The 23,078-nt window shown below is 35.8% G+C and overlaps 2 protein-coding genes across 5 annotated transcripts in view; one reads left to right on the forward strand and one right to left on the reverse strand.

Annotated features, from left to right (window-relative positions):
* Positions 1 to 1,048: 1,048 nt before the first annotated feature.
* On the reverse strand, positions 1,049 to 2,846 carry LOC124303392 (developmentally-regulated GTP-binding protein 2). Its single transcript, XM_046760534.1, has 5 exons — positions 2,649 to 2,846; positions 2,215 to 2,522; positions 1,709 to 2,139; positions 1,415 to 1,616; positions 1,049 to 1,332 (listed from the first exon to the last, which is right to left on the reverse strand). The coding sequence occupies exons 1-5, from the start codon at positions 2,710 to 2,712 to the stop codon at positions 1,246 to 1,248; spliced, it is 1,092 nt and encodes a 363-aa protein (XP_046616490.1). The 5' UTR covers positions 2,713 to 2,846; the 3' UTR covers positions 1,049 to 1,245.
* Positions 2,847 to 8,397: 5,551 nt separating this feature from the next.
* LOC124301850 (protein kinase C, brain isozyme) overlaps positions 8,398 to 23,078 on the forward strand; it is a 48,529-nt gene continuing 33,848 nt past the window's right edge. The window contains exons 1-2 of one of the 4 annotated variants that reach the window (XM_046757358.1): positions 8,399 to 8,627; positions 9,084 to 9,418. In XM_046757358.1, the coding sequence (XP_046613314.1) occupies positions 9,225 to 9,418 (194 nt within the window). In that variant the 5' untranslated portion in view covers positions 8,399 to 8,627; positions 9,084 to 9,224. Of the gene's footprint in view, positions 9,419 to 23,078 lie in introns of all 4 variants that reach the window. The other 3 variants (XM_046757357.1, XM_046757359.1, XM_046757360.1) reach the window with 3 other exon arrangements.

Raw genomic sequence — 23,078 nt, forward strand, 5'->3', positions numbered from 1 at the left:
CGAAATTTCTTTAGATTTCTTTGGTTGGTATACATACATGCATGATTTTTCGAACTTTATAAGCGCCAAATTCAAACGTAATTAACATGAACGTAATTATCCTCCGTTGGGAATGGTAAAAATTTTATATTTTATCCTTAGTGTTTATGTTATTATTTTTGCAACTTTTGACTGCACATACTGGCACTATCAGTAAACAGAATATATGGAAATAAATAAGTAACTTCAAGTAATCTATTTACGTGAAATCAGTTGTCGCATTCATGGGCGTCATGTTACATTTCTGTGACATCATCTTGGATAGCTGTACCTCTAGTAGTATATGCTCTAAGCGCGGGAACGATTTGTATTAATTTTCATTTGAAATGTGTATATAACTAACAGAACTGGTCAATCTAATAACAAAATTCGGAAAAATTGAAACGATAAGCGAAAATTTGGAAAAATAGCACAGATGAACCCGAAGTGACTCAAATTGAAACTCCAAATCACCGAAGCATATCTCGAGTTTTATTCAGTTATATATCGACTCACCCGTCTTGTTTTCTTAAGTTCAATACCGATATTACAACAAATTCCAAACAATTACAAAAAATTGGAATAGGAAATTAAAAATGTAGGAATTTGGAATCAGGAAGAAAAATTCTTTAAAAGAGATAAAGTTTCTTTAGATTTCGATATAAATTACCACAATTCTTGTAAAGAATTCTTTTTCTTTTTGCTTTGGCGGACATCAAAGTTCATTAGATCTGAAGAAATTTGATTGGGGTCGGTAACTTTGGTGCAAAGGACAAACGGCAAGACCAGCAGTGGACAAAAAAAAGTTTCGCTGTGGTCGGATAAGTTCATAAATAATACGGAGACTGGCATAATGGGTGTGGGGATGCCATTTTTTTTTCCAAATAATGAAGCAAGTATTTTCATTCGAACAACGTTAAAAGACGAGAATGTTTCTTATCAATCCATTAACAGTACAATTTTATTAAAAACGGTGTAATAAGTCAACTAAATTCGTGGATACTTGAGGAAGAAAGAATTGACATTGAAATAATGTGTCGTATAATTTTTTATAGCTTGGATATTTATACCCCAAAAAGTGACGTTATTTCATCCATTTTGTGGATTGCTTATTTTTAGAATATATAAAATATACATTAGGCTTTGCGAAGCTGATGATATCGTTCACCATCATCATTAGTATATTATACTATGGTATATTAGTCGAACCAAAGTATTTGCATCGATTTATTTTTTGAGCACTTGTATCACATCTTCGTCATGCATCACATGTTGCAATCCTACCCTTTGGGGTGAGTATTTTGTGCTCGTGCCCTGCAAAGAGAATGTTCATCGAAGTTTAGAGGTGGCAAATATCTCGTCATTTTTAAACATACTTTACATCCGGTAATCTTACCCAAACAAGAGCATATTTGAATTGTTCAGCGAGAGTCCGGTGAATGCTGTGACAGACATGTTCGACCGTGACTCCCTTTCGTAAAATCAATCCATCATCAAAGTCTGGTGGTTGACCAGGTTTCTTAGTGTAAACCCTGATAAGTGACAAATATTCCCACAGAACTTCCAGCAAGTAGTCCAAATTCAATTTCATGTTGCAACTGTCGTAAGAGTATTTTAGCTTAGAAGTTTTGTTGGTGGAATTGCGCGCGAACGCTTTCTAAAAACTGATAGTATCCTATGCTTGACTCACCTAACTACGACGCTGTTGCTTTGCCTCGCGATTCTATCAACTTCTTCTATAGATATTTGATCAATCTTATTGTATACGTACAGGCAGGGTAGGTACACTCTGTTTGCATTGATAACATCGATGAGCTCATCGGCAGTGCAGTCTTCGCGAAACAATACCTCGGCGTTGAATATTTTATACTCATGTAAGATCATTTGGACCAACTTCTCGTCAACTTTAGTCAGTGGGCAAGTCGAGTTGAACGAGAGCCCCCCACCCTTCTTTATTTTAAAATATATATTGGGTTTCTGTTTGTTCAGTCTAATACCAACAGACTCCAATTCTTTCTCTAATAATTGTCGTTGTACATCTTGTTTCGTCGCATCTAACATCATCAATACCAAATCTGCCGTTCTCGCGACGGCTATGACTTGTCTCCCTCTTCCTTTTCCCTGGGAAAATTACCAAGAATTAGAAAACTCGATGTACGCGAAAACATCGCCGGTGTTTATTTTTCTAGTTAATACCTGAGCGGCACCTTCGATGATACCGGGCAAATCTAAAAGTTGTATGTTTGCTCCCTTGTATTCGATTACACCTGGTATGCACGTAAGCGTTGTGAATTCGTAGGACGCAGCCTCGGATTCGGTGTGAGTAAGGGTGCTGAGTAAAGTGGATTTACCCACAGAGGGAAAACCGATCAGGGCGACCCGCGCATCTCCTGATTTCAGTACATCGAACCCTTCCCCCTTTTCGGATTTCTTTGACGGCTCTAATAACTGGGAGCGATACTTGGCTAACTTTGCCTTCAATAGGCCGAGATGATACTCCGTCGCTGTAAAAACAAATATCGACCTTTAAACGACGGTTGAGAAAATTAGAAAAAATGCAAAATCCCCAGACTCCGAGCCGGTCACGGCGTTGCGGCTGGCAGATACATAACCTCAAATCCGAAACAAACCCTTATTTTTTTGCGTCCGAGCGATCTCTTTCTCGATTTCTGATATTTTTTCGAGTATACCCATGATTGGCTACCCTCAGCTTTAAGCTGCTTGTCTTCGCATCGACGAATTTACAACTAACGGCGACACAATCTGCGCTCACTCAAAATCACACTGACCCACGTGAATAATTTACAATTCGGTAAATCAAGCATAGACTACCCGAAATCGGAAAAGAACTTGGTAGATCCAGAGTTGCCAACCTATCGGACGAATATTTCTTTAAAAGGCGCCAAAATAATTCTTTAGATTTCTTATTTTAAATGGCACTACAATAATTCTTCAGACGTCTTAATAACGTCACAATAATCCGTCATGTTTCTCATTTTCAAGACGGACAATTTTCCTATAAATATATAATAATAATTAACGAGCGAAGTAACCCAAAAATTTATATCCTACAATCTGAATTGTAAGTATAAAGATATTCGGGACTTTCATTTAAATAATATGTTTTTATTTTTAATATTTAGGACCGTTGATATGTCAAATAAGTGCGTTTGAAAATTGTAGACGCTATCTAATTGGTGCATATTTTCTTAGGAACCTCACAATTTGTTGATGTTTAGTCATATTTAGATATTTCGCTTCTTTCCTCAGAATCTGGCCTAAGCGACAATAGTTTATAATAAGAAAACAACTTTTCTTTTTTCTCTGAACCGTTTGAACGGACTCTAATTGGGTATTTGCATGGTTTTTATATTTCTTAACTTTTGATGTTTTTCGATTCTATAAATTTTTTTAGAATTTTTGAAAAAAAAATATTTTGTTTTTGTTTATAAGTATTTAAATAATTTAATAAATAAAAAAAGGCAATATTTAAATGAATAAGTAGCTCCATCTCGCGTATGTGACGTCACAATGCTGAATTTTTTTGAAATTTTTAGCGCCAAGTTCTCCTGTAAGCACGCCGTACGTGTAATCAGCTGTTGCTCTGTGTTGTGATTGATGAAAAGAACGTCTGATAGTGCTGTTTATTATAAACTAAAGTTATTAAATTATTTAATATGTTATTAAAAAACGATTTTTGTTGGTGTATAGTACCATTTTGTGAAAATACTCAAACTAATGCTTGCTTAACATTCTTAGTATAATAACATTGACGTGATCATAACCTCCACACAATTATCCGTGTGAGTTAAAAAAAAAAAACACCACACAAAAATTGATTTCTATTTTAATTATTTTCACCGAAGTCTGACATTAATTATACAATGTATCAAACTTAAAGTTTAAAAAACTTACTTAAAATTTTTTTAGCGCTAGAAAATATTGTACATTACTCTTTGAGGACTCAAATAAACGCGCCAGTAGCAGCACAATGACGTCAAACCAATCACATTCCGTTTTATGTCACGTGACTTTTATGTGATTTAGGACCACTTTTATTTATTAAATTATTTAAATATTTATAAACAAAAACAAAATATTTTTTTTTCAAAAATTCTAAAAAAATTTATAGAATCGAAAAACATCAAAAGTTAAGAAATATAAAAATTATGCAAATACCCAATTTCATTAGATTTAAAGAAATTTCTTTAGTTTTGGCAACACTGGGTGGACCGAAGAGATTGGCATTGACTAGCGAAGTGACATAGATTGAGTCAAAAGTGGATAATGTCGGGTTCCGCTTTTACCGGTCGATTATCGATCCAACGCATGCGCCAGCAAATCAAATTGTTGCGCAATTTGCCGCCGAATCCAAGATCCCTGGAATAAATTGCATATAAAATATGCATCCCATTATCTGGGCGAGTGGTCCAATGAATAAAGTATAAGAAGAAGCAAAAGTAAAATTTCCTTCAGCTTTATGTTTTACTTGTTTCATATTTTTTTTTCATCGTTTTCTCCCTCCCAAATGCCGTGTACAATTTGTTATACAGACGTAGAAAATTGAGATATTATTCTTTCTCGAACAACTCTGAGATTCTCGCAAAAAGCTTTCGTCTGCTGCATGAATTATTTTATACGATAACGGGCTGCTTACTTGGGGGATGAGATATGTTTTAAAATGATTAGATTTTGTCGAACACAGCGTGTTCTTCGTATACCTGCACCGAAGTTTTACACAAAAAAAAAAAAAAAAAAAAAGTATCGAATGAAAAATTTTACATACACGACACGTAAACGTCGGGACGTATCAAAAAGAGACAAAGGCCCAGGCGTATCTACGCTCTAATAGCCCGCGACGTACATGCATTAAGGAATTTCCACCTGGCCGAGCGCAACCTTTCCAAGTGTATAACCGCCATTGAAACGTGTGCCGTCGAATTAACATCACTCTGAAAGTAAGATTCATCGCTGAATGCGGATCACGCGGAGCTGGATAAAAAAGCTGAGTGAAAATGAATAAATTCAACGAGTCGGTTATATGTCGCGCACGGTGTTCAAAGCGTTGTTGCATGATTGAGGAGATCGTACGATAAAACGCCCTTGCTCTTTTTTTTTTGACGGTTGCACACCTTGATAACATGATTTTAACGCGGTACGAATTATTTTACAATAGATTAACGATGAATTAAATTTTCCAACTGCGAATCAGACAGAATTTCCTCATGTAATCATGAGAATGAACCATGGTTGAATAAATAACATGTGTATGACCATGGAGTTTGTTATTATTCCCATTATTAATCCATGTTTTATATTCTGTGTTAAAAAATTATAAAACACTTTTGTTTCTCTAAACTTGGTGCGATAAACGATGAACATTTAAGGTATTTTATAGAGTTTGATTGGAAACCAAAATAAATCACAACCGGTCTAAGATTATAAGGTATGTCTTATAGATAATCAGCAAATTCGATGAGGTTTGGGCAACTAAACTAATCAGCGTATAAGCTGATCGTACGGTGAATAAGACTTGAACGAAAGACGACGACGAATGAAGAAAAAAGATAGATAAATAAATAAAACGAACTGATAAACATTCGGTACAGATACAGCTTGTGCAATATAGGTTATCAAACAAAGTATTAACGACAAATATAATCATTGTTATAATTTCAAGACTTTGTTCACTTGAGAAAGTAACAAACGTCTAGTTTGGTTTTCGTCACGCGTCGCCTCGTGCGTCAGTAAATTTAATGCGATGATGAAATTCAACGACAGATCGAAAATAAAGTGACGGAATTATAACGTTTCTGACGCATATCTCGTTTCTATACTATATGCATACAATCTATATTCTACGAGGTTTGAATTATTCTTGAAATTAAAGAGAGAGAAAACAATGATAATATAAAAAGCAAGAATAAACAATTTCTACAGGGAAACGGGTAAATTCAGAAAAAGGTTGTCCAGAATATATTAACCGAATTGCGAAAAATAAAATGAAAAATAAAATCAGGCGACGCTGTAAAGTGAAATTTAGCAATGAAAAATTGCCAATACGGGACAGAGGTATTATAATAAGATATTGATATTTAGACAGTAAATGTGGTTGTTGGCCTTCGGTGGGCTTCATCGAATCCTGTCGACCAATCCATACTTCAAAATACACGCGCGTGTGTATTCATATTAATATGTAACGTATGCACGATTTTTATACAACTTTTTTTTTATCGAGAAAAACAAATTCTTCATCTTTTTCTTCGAACTATAAATGTACGTAGAAGTTGACTTGGCGTGTTTTCGGCTGACGAAGAAAAAAAACACGCAAAACCTGTTCTCGCGAGACGCAATTATCCTGTATTGAATACTGTGACAAGATCAGCAGAATATAATTTGCGTTACGGCAACCGTTGATTAGACGTTTCGAAGAACTAATGGTTCGTTACGAATTCGTATCGATCTTTTCCTCTGAGTATCTTGTTTATAATGTAGTGGGACGGGTAAACTTTCTGAAAAAAAAGTCATTACTACGCAGTAGTTGACTAAAAGTTGAAATCTTTAGGATAACACGCGTGTATACCCATTCAAACGAAAATGGGATCTTGTGAGAAGAAACGCACATATGCCCAAAAATTGTGTGTATTGAATATTTTTTCATCTATATTTTCCGTACACAAAGTACGCTTTTCTGTTACTGTAATCAGTCTGCGAACGCGCATGCGCGGAGTACGGAAAATACCACTTTTAAATCCTAGGAGTGTTGAAAGTCGTCTTTTCCGTACTCCGCGCATGCGCCGTCGCGAACAAATCTGACATTACGCGACTCTAACCTAAATGTCGTGCTTCGTGAAAAAATGCGTGACGTGTTCGCGTTATATAAAAAAATCGCGTGCAACAAGAAGACAACGGTTTTTTCGCCTCGCGACTTTGAAATATTTCTCCTAGACTTCACCTACGACTAATGTTGCAAAATTACGCTCGGTCCGAAAAGACCGAGTTTGTTTCCTTCTCACACGATATACTATTTTCTGTATTCCACGCGATGTAGTATTTCGGGTGAAAACAAACATATACCGTATTAACTGTAGAATGTGTACTTTCATATTCCGCCCATACTTTTTGTCTCTTCTCATGAAATATGTATTATACGTATGCATGTACGTACATATATCTCGTGTGCGTTTAAAAAATTGAGAACTGACAACATGTACGCGTGTCATGGAAGCAAGAAAAAAATAAAAAATACAATGAGAAAGCAAAAAATAAATTCAATAACCTGCAAAAGGACTTGATCCTGATAATTCGACATTGTCGAAGAAATCTAAACAATTACGTTAATTTAACCGGAATCAGCCTAAAACAATATTACAATTAACATCTATAACGGTTAAATTTTCATGATTGAACAGCTACTTGTAATCCAACGCGAAACCGGTGGAATTAAGCTCGTTTTACACATTTGAAAAAAATAGTGCGTCGAGGGGAAATTCCGAGATTCGGGAAGTACGCAAAGATGAAAGGACGTGGACTCTTTTCTCCCTCGCGCAGTGCGGTGTAGTAATAATAATAATAATAATAACAATAATAATAATAATATTGGTAATAAGAAGCAGGGAAAAAAAGAAATCAACAGCGAAACAGGAGGCTTTGATCTCGAGGCGTAATTCCCACCCAACTGAAACTGTTCATATGTCAAATCATACATATACGTATACAATGTGTAATGTTTGGAAAGAATTCGACGTGTAACATATCACACGATTTACTTTGTAAATTCAAACAAAAACATAGGTAAGAAATCAGATAATAAAATATTACGAAAGGCACGAATCATCATTTATACTAGATAAACTATAAATTTTTTCCTCCATTAAATCTGACAGTTCGCGCTTTCGTAATTAAATTACACGATTTCTCGCATACGTATGTTTTATGAAATTTTTAAAGTCAAGTCGCTTGATAATAAATTATACGTAAAATTTAAAATATTATATAAAAAAAAAAAAAAAAAAAAATACGCCACTCCACAACTCGACAAACGAACATTTTCGTTAGGTACGCAAAGTTGGCCGTCGTCGCATAAAACCCCAGGCGTAAGTGTTTTCGGGTGAGTGTGAGAGGTGTCGGGTTGGGGAGGGGGGAAGTCCCGGGTCGCAGGTCGTCGGAAGGTAGGCGATACGTGCATGTAGGGGAACGTATCGCCGTACGAGGGCGGCGCTCGTCGTTGTGGCTGCGTTGAAGCCGGCGGCGGCGGCGGCGGCTGTAAGCAAGTACAACCAGCGCGGATATGAATGTCGATATTCCAGTGCGCAACGCGTTTCGAACGTCTCTGCGCAGGTATACGGTAGTTGCCGAACGACTGCGCGAGATTCTAAAATTATCGGGTGGCGGCGAGCGGTGACAGCTAATCCAGAGACAGAGGCTAAACAGCGCGGACGTCGAGTGTACGGAGTAAAACGGCATAGTGCGGTTTTATACACCGGCGGGGGGGGGAGCGAATTTTAATCGTCGGTGGTGTACATGTCCCGTTGTTTCGACAATCTGTGTGAATTCATCGTAATATAACATAGGCGTATACGTAACAATAAATACATACGTGTGCCCGAGTGTGTTTCGTCCTACAGTTTTTTTCTTCTTCTTCTTCTTCTTCTTTTTTTCTCCTCTCTCTCTCTCTCACTCTCGCACTCACTTTTCTCCTTTGCGCGAGAGTCAATCACCGCCGTTGCATCTAACGTTAATTATTCCGTATATACTTGATCCCCGAACCGGTAACAATAAAAACAAAAATAAGAATAATAATAATAGTTCGCAAACCGCGCGTATGACAAAAAAAAAAACAAAAAAAGTAACGCAAAGCGCGGCACGTTTCACTTGAATTTTATAGTTCGTCGGGTGTAACGCGAAAGACGGTAGACGGAGGACTCGTCGTTGATTTTTCTAAAGAATTGACCGAATATCGTGCATGAAAAAATTATCGTTCGCGGTTAACGAACGAGAAAAAAAAAAGAGAGAAAGAGAGAGCGAGAAAAGTGCGGGAAAACTTGATTGCAAAGCGATATAAGAAACGGCGACAGCGAAGAGAAGAGAGAGAGAGAGAGAGAGAGAGAGAGAGAGAGAGACAAAGAGGAATCCGACAGACCGTAATAAGGGGGATTAAAGAGAGACAGATATAGAGACGGTGGTTTTAACTCCTGTCTCCGAGGATGGCGGACGAGGACGGAAGCATGTGCGAAAATTCCCTAGGGCCGAACGACTCGAGTACGGCCTTTGCGAAAAAGCTCAGAGGCAGAAAGGGCGCGTTGAAGAAGAAGAATGTTTACATGGTAAAGGACCACAGCTTTATGCCCCGCTTCTTCAAGCAGCCGACGTTCTGCAGCCACTGCAAGGATTTTATTTGGTAAGTCGAACGTGCATGTTTAAGAGAATGCGATCGTGCTATCGTTGACAAACATAAAAATATATCACCATTGTTACGACTCGCGCTTAGAGTCAACGAAGATACGCAGGTATACAGGCTCTCTGTATTCGCAAGTTCGCGCGGTCTGCTAAAAGCTACGGCCTTGACCGGATCTCTCTCATTCTCTGCACGGCGAATCCTCAACTACGATTACTAAATTGCCCGACATACACCGAAGCCGAGGAGATAAATCATGTTTACTGTTGTCATTAATGTCCCGGCTTATACGCATACACCGATCATCCAGTGTCGAAAGAGTTTTCGCCTAATCTCTCCTCCTCTCTCTGTCGGACGTGCAACAAGTTAACTATATCTATGCATATTATAATCGTATACAAGATCATCGTTTCAATCCTGTTTTCTATGTATATATATATATATATATATATAATTGTATATATTGAGGAGTTACTTATTTGGGGGTCGGACTTTTTTTTTTATTGGAACGCTCTCCAGATCTGTTCCAAATCATTCGAATCGGGTAATTTGTGTAAAGTTTCAAGCCTCTACGTAAACTGGAACACATGCCGTTAACTTTGGTATAAATTAAGAGACCGATTTGAAAGTTGGCAGAGTTGTTGCTTATAAAATTTTATAATTACTGTTCACATATATACATGTATGTTATAAAATGATGATAAAATTTTTAAACTCTTACGCTTTGTTTCTACTATTATAATATTATATATATCCGCTGCGAATGTTATATTATTTTCTATTGAAGAAAAAAAAAATATGGTTATGGAAGGTCAAAAAAAAAAAAAAAGACGCGCTACTTTTTTCTATAGTTGTGATTTTGTAAATGACTGGTCATGTTACTTTGTGATCGTTAATCTGCCGAAAAAAAAGAAAGAAAAAAAAAACCGTGACTGATATTTTTTTTTTTTTTTTTGTAGGTAAAACCCCGAGGTGTCCCTATTTTCCTGCTGTTTTGTTAAGTAAGATCTGCTCACTTTCTTCTCACCGTTAATGTCCGAAATTTCCTAAACAACAATAAATGAAAACTTATACATATTCCAAAATTGTGCAATAATGATTTTTCATCGTATATTTCGTTAAGTTAACGTTTACATAATAATTTCAGCCCCGTTGCAGTTTTTATAGTCACAAGAAATTCGCGCGGATTGTGCGTTCGATATCCGTTTCATTTTATTTTTTTTTTATTTATTTATTTATTTATTTATCTTTTAAACGAAAACCATACGCAAGCAGCGTAGCGAACGGAAATTTGCGGTTTTCTTGCGCGTGCAATTAATTACATATGCAGCTACGCAAGTTACAATCTTCAGTGGAGAGCTTTTACAGTTTTACAATTCATACTTTTATATTACATATTTTTATATATCCGCGGTGCAATCATTGTAAGATGTGTTACGAGTTGATTGGACAATAAGTCAACGGAGTTTTTATTAAAAATCTTCGCTACCTTCACTTGCTTTTTCTCGATCTCTCAATACCTTGAATAAACAGACGAATAGAAACAGAGGAGAGAGAAACAACTAAAACAGCAACAACAACAACGGAAGAAGGAAGAGAATAGTCAACGATTCATTAATGTTCGTTCCTGATAAATACGAAATATATATATATATATATATATATATATATATATATATATATATGGGGCATTCCATGGCATGTCGATCAAAATTCTACTTCGTATAATGTTTTGTACGGAAGTACGTGACAAAAAACGCAAACATCATTTGTTTCAGAATTTTTTCACCCAGCGTATCTGAGGTATGATTTATTTAAAACCTTGAAAAAAAAACCCCCACTCTCTGAAATCTGAAAAAATTTAGAAAAACCTTGCAAAATATAACAAAATTTGATTATACCTATTACAAGATGGAGTTTTCGTAACTTCAAGAGATTTATAAGAAAAGATGCTTTAAAAAGTAAACTAATATTATTGGATTGGGTTTTTGCCATAAGAATGAACAGAAAAAAGCTCAATTAATATCCCTCTGAATAAATAATTTTCGCTCCGTATTACGACGAGCTTTTATGTTAATTCTTACGTTAAAAATGCAATCGAATAACAACGATTTGTTTGTTACTTTGTTCAATCATTTTTCTCACTCGTCACTTGAAGTTACGAAATCTCCATCTTGTAATACATATATGTATATTTTTTTCTAATCATTTAAATCATACCTCAGATACACGCTGGCTCGAAGAAATTCTGACAAAAAATAATATCGCGATCGCGTTTTTCGTCGGTTAATTACTTTCGTACAAAATATTGTAAATCTTGATCGATACCTCGCGGAATGCCCCATATATACGTAAACGTTACGTCGTTCGAATTTCCCATCGCGACCTGATGTCGCTCATTCAGAGTCATATATTAATCCACATATATACATATATTTATGTACATATAAACTAGCCGGGTGTATATAATCGAAGAAGTAGCTCCTCCACGTCTATACGTCTATACGCGTACGTATATGTATACATATGTCGGCGATTGCGCACGCACTGTAGGATATTATAGGACAGAGGTAACGTATAACGTACACGTGTACGATCATGGCAACAAACACACGACAAGAGAGCGAAAGTTGCGTTGCCGAACAGTTTTCAACTGTGATACTCACGGTTATATCACAGAGATGTGTGTATAAATATGCGTGTGTATTATTTAAAAAAAAAAAAAAAATTGGTTTATAACAGCGTGGGCGACGATCACTGCATAGTTTTGTAGCTAATTGCGTTCGCTTGAACACAAATATATATAACAGTAAACACTGAATGTTATAATTACAAGTTGTGTAAAATTCTTTCCACACATCATCGTAAACGTAAACGTGTTTTAAGGTATACTTACACACTTTGAAAGAAAACAAATTACACGTATAATAATTGGTTAATATTCTTCTTTCCCTCCTCTTCCTCCTCCTCATCCTCTTTTTTTTTTTTTACCTCTCCTTCTATATCGCCAATGCTAAACAATATGTTTTCACAATTGGATATTGAATTTCTTCTTCGACAATAAGACATAAAAATAAGCGCGTTACACGCATTATATAGTTATAGAATTAATTAATAACAAATGTACAAAGTAAATATCTATCGTGTATTCATTGCGGTCAGTTTAACACTGAGGATTTTTTATTTGACTCTATATACGCGTGTGTGTATACGACATGTATCTGTCACAGTCGTTGTGTAACTCCACAATTGGATTATTCAGTAATCGGTTTTGTTAAGACGGTTTTATGTACACACGAGTACCTCGCAACTGAATTCGTATATGTTGCCTATAAAAAAGTAACCAACGACGTATCCGAAAATTCAGTGTAAGGTTTAGGTATATACATATATGTATACGTATGTGTGTATGTATGTATAATGTAAATACACAAACGAGCGGCAAGCCAGCAATTAATTAAATCTATCAAGCGTTGGTTTCGTTTTACCATCATCAAGTGTAAATATAACTTTTACACCTAGATACGTGTTACATCCTATACATATATATATATATACATACATATGTGCGTATAGGTATGTACGTAATACTGTATTTGCGAAGTAAACGTTTTTATCTTCTTAACGCTGTTTGCGGGGATGCTTGACGCGTTGCAAATATTGTTATTATTGTTACTAAAAAATTAAAACTGTTGTGTATCTTTATAGTTACACACACAGTCGCGCGTACCATTACGTATGCACGCACTATACATGTATAGGTATAAATATTGTAAAATTTTACCTGCTGTGTAAAATATTTAAAATTTGTATAAATTAAGATCGTGCAGTATTATATAATAGAATAATGTAGGATGAAATTTACAATCTTTGCAGGAATGGTTTCGACTTCTTTTCCTTTTCGCATTGAAAATCAATACTGAGATGAATTTAATTTTTATACCGCAACGGTTAAATAATTCGATCGAGGAATAAAAATGTAGGTAGATCAAAGAAATACAGAGGCGTGATATGGGATTTTACAAGGAGCGAAAATTTGACTTACAGAATTTAATAACGTTGAAAGTCGAAGTATGGAAATGTATAAGAATAGAAAGTTCCGAACATATTCAATGCGAAAGTGTAGAATCGTTAAAGATCCTTTCGATAACACAGGAATCTGTATAAAAATTCCCGATTTTTTCGTTCTGTGTTTTCATCGTCATACAGGGTGTCCCAAAATTCACGCATCAAGTAATTTTGATAGAAAACACAGTACAGAGTTACGCGTATAAAATCTTTTGTCGAATTTTTCCTGCATCTCTAATTTCTGTGATTAGAATTCGCCTGAAATTTTCTATCAAAATTACTTGTCGCGTGAATTTTGGCACACCCTGTATATTTCGTCATTCCGTAATTCGACTTTATATATTAATTTACAATTTTCTATGCTCGGATTGTCCACACTTGAAAAATTATGTGTATAAGATTTTCGCATCAATGAATATTCTAGTTTATTTCATTTTATTTTTCTTCCACTAACCGATAATTCTCAACGCCGATTACGGAGTTGGGTAAAAATTTTAAACTTTTGACCTAAAATATTCATGATGCGATGCATGACCGAGCCCTAATTGACAGGAACAACTATAGCGTTATACGTGTTATTAGTCAAAGGAAGTGGGAAGTGGAGATTTATTTCGGTAAACAGGTCGGAAAGAATGCTTTACGAGTTTCGGCGAAACCGCGTTTCTGCTCCATCCTAATGTTGACGATACATACGTACATACATACATACATACATACATATATATATATGTATTGCAATCACCCGGAAAATGAGAAAAGTTGAGTTTTCACTGGATCTCCGCGTTTTGAAGTTTGGATAATAATTTCCAATCATTTTCAGACGGACGTCTGTGTTTGTGTGGATTTACTTATGCGAACAATTTATTTTTCCAAAATTCAAACTCGTTGTTTTCAGCAAGCTGAGAGAGAAGATTGAAAGACATTTGAATTTCGATGAAAATTGGTACTCGTCGGTTTTGTTGTTGGGTGGCTGATAACGAATACGAAGTCAAATTTCGAAATCCAAAATGGCGATTCAATATGGCGGTGAAAAAATTGTAAAAATATTCCGATATTGATAGAAATCAGTAGACGAAAAAATGGATTCAGACTTGGAAAATTAGCCATTATATCATTAATCACGAATCCAAATTTGTAGTTCGAAATTTGAATTGGATTTTTTTCTCTACGGAACTTGAAACTCACGGCCAGTCTAAAGCCGCTATTGTTTTATATTTTGTATTTATTTATTTTCAACCTGAAAATAAAATACTTATTCAGGTATACTTGTTAAATCGGGTTTCAATTACTCACACAACGAGTTAAATGCAATTATATCCCGCGACCCGCGAGTCTGACAATAAATAAATTACACCTCTCTACCCTTACAATATACCTATAATACCATATATGTATAATAATATAGCAAATGCATTATGCGACCGACGACGTCGGGTATTTCACAATTTATACACGGACGCAACTTTACCGTGTAAGTTTGTCTGTTCGTCTATGCTGTAATAGACGAAGTAAGTACGCGTTTATACCTACGTTGAAGGCATATCCGACATGCTGCTGGTGCCGTTGCTGCATGCCGATAAATTCAATTCGATTGAATTCAGAAAGAATTAGCAAGGCTAATCCGGTACAAAACGCGAATGGTATATTTGCCGAATACGGGTGAATTGTTGCTTGTTGTTGCTCATTGTTATTATTATCGTGTAATAACACACGTTGTAATATACTACGCGTGAATCATTATTATTAAATCACCTGTTTAAAAATCCTCCTTACACGTCGTTATCCGAAGCCGTATTATACAGAGAATCGAATAATGTACAAAAATTAAAAAAGAAAATTAAAAATGAATAAAAACAACAATAACCGTACAAATATTCTACTACAATTACAGGTTTTACGTATAATGCGGTGAGAATTCTTTTGTCCTTCTAACCATATATCTTAATTACCCATCATTCTCTCTCGAGTTCCTTCTCGATTCTATACATACGGAATGTAGAAAACAGTCTCTTTGCACATTGTACAAAAATGTGGTACCGACTGGAGTTTAATTGTCCGTCAGATTCTTTCACGGTGATATAATACGACGGTGATAATATCAATCGTAAGAAACAGATAAATGCGGTCAATTAGTCACGCCGATTGTATGATGTAGGTATGTGATGCGGTTTGCTGTCAAGGAGGCAATATAATGACACACACACACACACACATGTATGTATATTGTAAATGATTATCTTCGGAAACATGCCGACTTCGGTGATAAAAGATGCGCTGACGAATAGTGCGATATGTTTACTCGTACTCATGTATATTGTATATACATATATATACACTGATTGTGAGAGAAATTTTTAGTTCCGGTAACCGCAATTTTTTACCACAATCGAAAAACATAGTTTTAGATAGAAAATGAAAATTACTCTAGCAAATGAAATTTTTCTCATTGTACCTCCGTCTACCAATTTCTATCAAAATCGGAATATATTTAGATTATTTTCACCGCCGTATTGAATCGCCATTTTGGATTTCGAAATCTGACTTCAGACTTGTGATCAGCCACCCGACAAACCGACGATGACCAGTTTTCATCGAAATTCAAATATTTTCAATCTTTTTCTCAGCTTGCTGAAAATCCCGAGTTTGAATTTTGGGAATCTCAACTTAAGTTCGCGATTAGCGAGCCAAAAAACCTCACGATACCGATTTTCATTCAAATCCATTCATCCGTTCTCAAGATATCCATAACTTTTATTTCACGTTTTTTTAATTTTGTTATCTAAATAATTGAAAAAGCACCGAACCGCTCAGAGCCAAAATCTAATCGTTTCCAAGTCTGGGAAAGTCCCGTCGATTGAGATCAAAATCATTAAAATCCGGTAACTCGTTATCGAGATATCGTCGGATGAAAAAATTCTTTAGACGACCGTCTGAAAATGATTGGAGGTGATTATCCAAACTTCAAAACATCAAGATCTAGTGAAAACTCAACAATTCATTTTCACGGCGATTACAATAACTTCCTTTTTTTTCTCTGAAAACAGAGAAACGAAAAATTTAAAAAGCGGATAAAAAAAAATAAAAAAAAGAAACAAATAATAATAATAATAATAATAATAATAATGGTAAATGACGTCGATCTCTCGATTGAGCCGCTTTATAAGGAAAACAACGCTCAACAGTCATGCACCTTTGTAAGACAAGGATCGTACGTGGTTGTGAACGTACAGATATATTAATCGGAAGAAAGATGTTTTGGCGAACCGCCAGAGATCGCTTTGTTACAACCTCCTCCACGAGCTGCGTCACGATTTTTACGACGCGCTGTAGCGGCGGTTGAAAAATAATAACTAAGGTATCGTAAATTATAATCGTCGGTTATAATATGTGGAAACGTTGTTTGGTTAGTTTTCGAACTGAGGAAACGTAAAGAAAACTAATAAATTCAGCGCCGATTTGACCGTAGAAAAAAATAGGTAGGTATACGTGGGATTCTCCGTCAACTCGGCCAAGTTTTTTTTTCGACCATCTCAGATCTACCCCATAATTGGTTGTATCAAAGTACTGCTGAAAGGTACTCTATGTGAATTTTTTCAGGATATTTAATTCATTATTTGAGAAATGGCCGTTTTTTTTTTTTTTTTTCAAACGAATATATCTCGGAAACTTGAAGTAACTGAAAAAAAATTACTCTACGTAAAAGTTGTAGTTTTTTGTTAGCTTTCGAGAGGAATTGTTCAAACAACCACAGTACCTTTCATGGTGAGAACGACAATGATATAAAAAATCTCGGGCCCGATTCGAGAGTGATACGGAATGCCCCGTATATACGTATGTAGTTATAGCTATGTGCGGAAAAGCGTGAAAGAGGTTTTGTACATAGGATCGTGAGTAGGTATAAGGTAAGTTGTACGTAATGTAGGATATATATATATATATATAAAATGGATGATAAAATGTTTCTTTCAATCAATTTGCCTCGCTCTTATACAAGATACAAGGGCGGACCATTTCAATCGGGTTATTCTGCAGTTTTATAGGATCACTTTTTATCAATTTTCTACATCTTACAGCCCTCACGGATGTGTGAAATCGAGGTTTATATTGTAAAGAAAAACTGCAGTTTGTCGATAACAAAGTAAAACAAAGAAAACTTGGAAGGATCCGATATATTTGGAATGGATGATAAATGCGAAATTTCGAACACATGCGAAAAGTGAAATTTGCTCGAAATCTTGATTTCCGAAAGTTTCACTGATCGGAATGACTGGCGATCAGTGAGACTTGCAAGCATCAAGATATCGTTTATCAGAAATGTTGAACCTTCCAAGTTTTTACACCCACTCGACAAAAAAAAAAAAAAAATCGAACAACAAATTCGTGCAAGATTTTCATTCCATGGGCAATTTATAACCCTTAACCGTTGCACCGTAAAATGCGTGTGATGAAAAACATAAAAACTAATCTAATTTGATCCCAGATAAATAATGAAAATAAAGTAAAAATCGTTGATTCATTCTTTTCCTAGCTATTCAATTTCACTCGCTGAAATGAATACGTGTTTTTTTTTTTTTTTTTTTTTCTTTCATCGCGCACTTTCTCCATATTTTTTTCAAAAATATCCGCGTGTCTCGAGAGTTACTCACCGTAAGTCAATTTTCGGTGTTTTAAATTCCATCTAATTTTTTTTTTTTGAAATTTTTTTTCACACACCTGCAACCGTCAAAATTTCTCGAAGAATCGAAGCGGCTGATTGGTTAATTATATACATTTTATATACATATATATATATATATATATATATTTGTCAAAAAGATTACCAATTCCTTTTGAAATGAATCGTCTATTTTCATGTACGAAGGGAAAAAAAAAACACCGAACAAATACGAGAGATTTTTTTACAATAATTAATGGTTCGAAAAGTGGGGCTGATGGGAGTAAAAAAAAAAAAAAAAACAAAAAAAAAACAATCTATGCCGCAGTATAGGTATAATGTGTGTATAAGAGAAGAGAGTTTCCGTAGTGGGTGATATTCTGGAACACTGGTCATGCTTTTTCGTACGGAAGAAAATTCTCTGCAGGCAGGCAGGCAGGCAGGCAGGCAGGAAGGTAGACCAAGCACGTCGCCTCATCTGGTGGTATATTATGTTTAAATCTCGTTGTTTTTTTTCATAACTCGACGTTGAGAGACGAAAGAAAAAAAGTGAAAAAATATTAAAAAAAATAAAAAAATTTCATCAAAACCATGGATGCAGGGATAGATGGTTAGTCGTTTCGTATGATCCATCCGCGTCTCTACTCGTGATCCATGATTTTTATAAAAAAAAAATACTTCGACGGAGTGGGAAAAAATTTTTCCGACAAAAAATTCTAAATCATTTCCACGTTTTTTCCCAGCACCCAAAGTCTAGTTTTCCTCAACATTTTTTTCCTCAGTTCTAGTAAGTTACCAAGACCTGAATCGTTCGGGTTATTAACTCTGTATTCATTTCGAATTCGAAAATACAATGTACACAAAAAAAAAAAAAAAACACAAGACGGTCAAAGACAAATTTGTTTTCTCGATGAAAAAAAGTATACTTGTCCTACCGGAAAAAATCATTTCTAATTCCCATGACAGGAAACTGATATTTTTAGTTTTTTTCACGACCGAATTAAAAATCTCCCGACAATTCCAGATTTTTCAGGTTTTTCCAGGGATTGTAGCTCGCTGCACGTTGATTATGATATTTATCGTACAATTAGTCGAAATTGTTGAAAGTAACATATATACACAGTAAATTTGTACAATCGTTCAATCCCATTTTAATACGGAAGATAATTTCCTATCAAATTCACCGAAGTAATTTGTTAATTCGTCCAATACCGCTATTACCAAAATCAATTTGATCTAGTACACGAGATAATTTCTAAGCGTTTTTATTTTTTCACACGAAACGTTGATATCCGAATTTTTCCTTGTAATTCCAGTATTAGGTTATCTATGCGTGTAACGCATATATATATATACAGGGTGTTGAAAAAAGGTGGATATACCTGGATAGCACGAAAACGAACTAACTTATTGTTAGAGATAAACTGACGATAGATTCCCGAATAATTTTTCCCTGGGAATCCGATGGTCATATCAGTTTTTGGGCCGGATGGGCCCAGGGGGGCCTTATGAGGCCCAACTTTGAAATTTCAAACGGAAACCCCAGTTTTTTCATTCAAATTTGGATTCAGCGGGAAATTTTACGTCCGATACCGAAGTTACTTCGTTTTCGTGCTATCCAGGTGTATCCACCTTTTTTCAACACCCTGTACATATATAGATATGTACACTTTATGGAAAAAATACGATTCTAACGAAGAATTACTAACGTCGAATCCCTTGTGTACAATCCAATCCATAATTAAGTAAGATACTTGACCCTGCATCCGTGACCGCTGTCCCTTCACTACCGCGTGTAATTTAATTTTATAGAAGGCTTTCAATCTCCCCCCCCCCCCCCCTATTCCCCCTCACAACCATCCATCCGTCCACCCGTCAGTCTAAATTTCGTCTCACAGCACGTAGGCATGGCATAATTACCAAGGCCTGATCGCATGCTACGTGACGGACTTTTCGAACTGGAAGCGCGGTGGGTAAATAACGAATATCGAACGAGAACTGTCGTTTGTAACAACCAAAAAAAAAAAAAAAAAAATATAAAAAATTTGCCATTAATCAGCGACATATTTCTTGAAAGGTTGGTTGAAAAAATTGTATTCTCAGGCTAGAATACTTGGGGAAAAGTTAGGGAATTTGAGATTCCATAAAGCGTACGAACCCTGTAGAGTCAGGGTCGCGTGCAGTATAAGCTTACTCTACAGGAATCAAGAAAAACAGTAGACTTACCAAGCGGTTAGAAAACGAGCGTAATAGCTAGTGATCAATTGACCTAATTATCACCAGGACACGAAGAAGGCGGCAGGAATTATTTGCCCTGTGTCACGAATTAGTCATCGGCTATTTATATCGTACGGATGGTCTTACGGGGGGTAAAGATAAGGACAAGTCAACATCTCACATGTGTTTTCAAATGAAAAATTGTCCGCCAAAAACGCGAGAAATAGTGGTTGAACAAGTCACCGGAATTACGCTAATAAACAATCAAGGTTCGATCTGATTCGCGCGATATTTTTAATTTCGTGCTTTTGCTAAAGCAACGCCGTCTTAATTGTAATCTATTTTATGGAACTGCGGATATCGTAAATGCGTAACGAGATGATAGATACGATGAAATTCGAGAAGAAAATACGTCGATCGTTGTAAGTAGTTTTGGAAATTGAACATGGGGTGTAAGAGTAACGCGAAAGAGAGTTGAATTAGCCGTGTCTAGTGATTTTCGGCATTCTAACCTGAAAATCGGGACTCGAGTCACAATTTCTTGGCTCTCGTGATAAAAAGTACGGATCAGTGTACCATTTATACAACGCTGGCATGTTTTACGCGTGTTTTCCGTGCACAAGGTACGCTTTTCTGTGACTGTAGAGTCACAGTCTGCGAATGCGAAAGCGCGGAGAGCTGAAAAAACCGCTTTTAAGTTCTAGGAGTGTTGAAAGCGGTCTTTTCCTTACTCCGCGCATGCGCCGTCGCGAACAAATCTTCGATTACGCGATCCTAACCTCACCTTGCGTCTACTTGACACAATTTGCAACATCGATTATATATGCAGTAGTACCAGAGTCCAGCCGAACCTCCGACACGCTGGATGGATGGATGGATGGATGGCCGATTGTGGGACAGACTCGATACTACGCGGCCAAAACCCTGCGACCTTTGTCGTCAAAATATTCTGCATTACGGTTCAGTTAGTTAACGCAACGTACACGTGGCTAATAGGTATGAATTATGAGAGGAGGGCTCTTCCGCTCTTCCCGTATTCGCCTACGGGAATAGCGACCGTTCCCGTTTCTCTCCCGTAATATCGCGTACCTACCGAGTGAGAGAGGGAAGGAAAACCAGCGCGCGTCGATATATCCACGCAGCGTATAACTCGGCACACCGGAGGAGAGAGCTTGTGAGAGGAAAGATCAATAGGAATTAAAGCGGAAACTGTGACGCGGGAGAAACAGTTTTTACCTCTTCTTCTTAATTCTTTTTCCTCTTTTTCGTTCTCCCCGTCCCTCATTTTTTTTTATTTATTTTTTTTTCTCTCTCTCTCTCTCTCCTTTTCTTCTCTTTTTTCGCCTACTTTTTTCCAACCCTACTCATTTTTAACCCCTCCGAAGCTGTGTTTTTTCAGGTGAACCGTGTTTCGCAGCGAACTTTTCAGCGGAATATTTTATCCACACAAGCGAATACACGTGTGTGTGTGTGTATGGGGCATTCCGTGTCAAAATGCTACAGCCCATGAACCTGACCTCCTTTGATTCTTGATCATTTTTTCGTACTATGTTCTTACCGATCCAAAAAGGTTTTCACGGATTTTTTTTTACAGATTTTTGTTAGATTCGAATTTGTATAGAAAATCGCAAACCCGGTTACGAAAGAACGCCGTTTTTAAAAATTTTGAAAAATTCACACTGATTCTATGATTCAAAATATGATTTTTAAGCACCACACGATAATGGGAGCTCAATATTTACTCTATTTGTTTTGCAAGTTTATAATTTTTCGATGCCGGAATTGTTTTGTTGTTTTGTTTTTTTCTTTTCTTCCCCCTAATATGCCTCGATCTAAATATATTGCGGCATCGCATTGTTTTCACGATTCGGCGATCTATTTTTAGATCTAGAAATAAAAAACTTGGATTGCGACATGGTAAAACTAAAAACATGCGAAAAAAAAGAAGTAAATATTCAGATCACGTTTCAAATCGTAGAATTTATGTGAATTTTTTTCAAGATTTTGAAAAATGGCGTTTTCAGAATTGGTTTATCGATTTTTTTCAAACTTCACCGGTAGTTAAAAAAAAATCTAAAAAAAAAAAAAAAATTCCAACACCTTTTTGCGATAACCATCATGCTAACAAAAAATTATTAAAATCGAATAGGATGAGGTACATGGGTTGCTAATTTCACGTGGAATGCCCGATATACACACGCATACGCCCAGAGATATTTAAAATGAAACAATAAAATGAAATTCTCGTCGTACCTCGAGCAAGATTCAACTTTTGTTATTACTGTTTGAAAATTTCGGGTTTTTCTCCTTATTTAGATATAGTAGTACAATATATAAGAAATGCGAGAGAGGAATGAAAATGATTAAATTTTTTTATAACTGCAGCATAAATAATATATCGAAATGAAAATAGTAGGGAATCCCGTACGTCGAGTTTCAAAATGTAATATAAAATTTACAACATTCAGTTTGAATTTAATTTCAAGCCCATTGTGCGGAAGAGAATTAATTGTGTATAATGAAAATGAAACGGTGCTGTTATGGAAAAATATTTAAATTAAGAATGAAATATATAATTTTCTTACGCTTACAATAATTATGTTTTCACATTGCGTACTGTATCTATAAACATGAAATAGTTCAAACTATTTTATGAATTGAGAAAATTTTAAACCGCGAGAATTTCGCACGGCTCTAAATATACAAAGAAGGTCAATTAAAACA

The sequence above is a fragment of the Neodiprion virginianus genome, chromosome 4 (genome assembly GCF_021901495.1).
Source record: "Neodiprion virginianus isolate iyNeoVirg1 chromosome 4, iyNeoVirg1.1, whole genome shotgun sequence".
NCBI classification, from domain to species: Eukaryota; Metazoa; Arthropoda; class Insecta; order Hymenoptera; family Diprionidae; genus Neodiprion; species Neodiprion virginianus.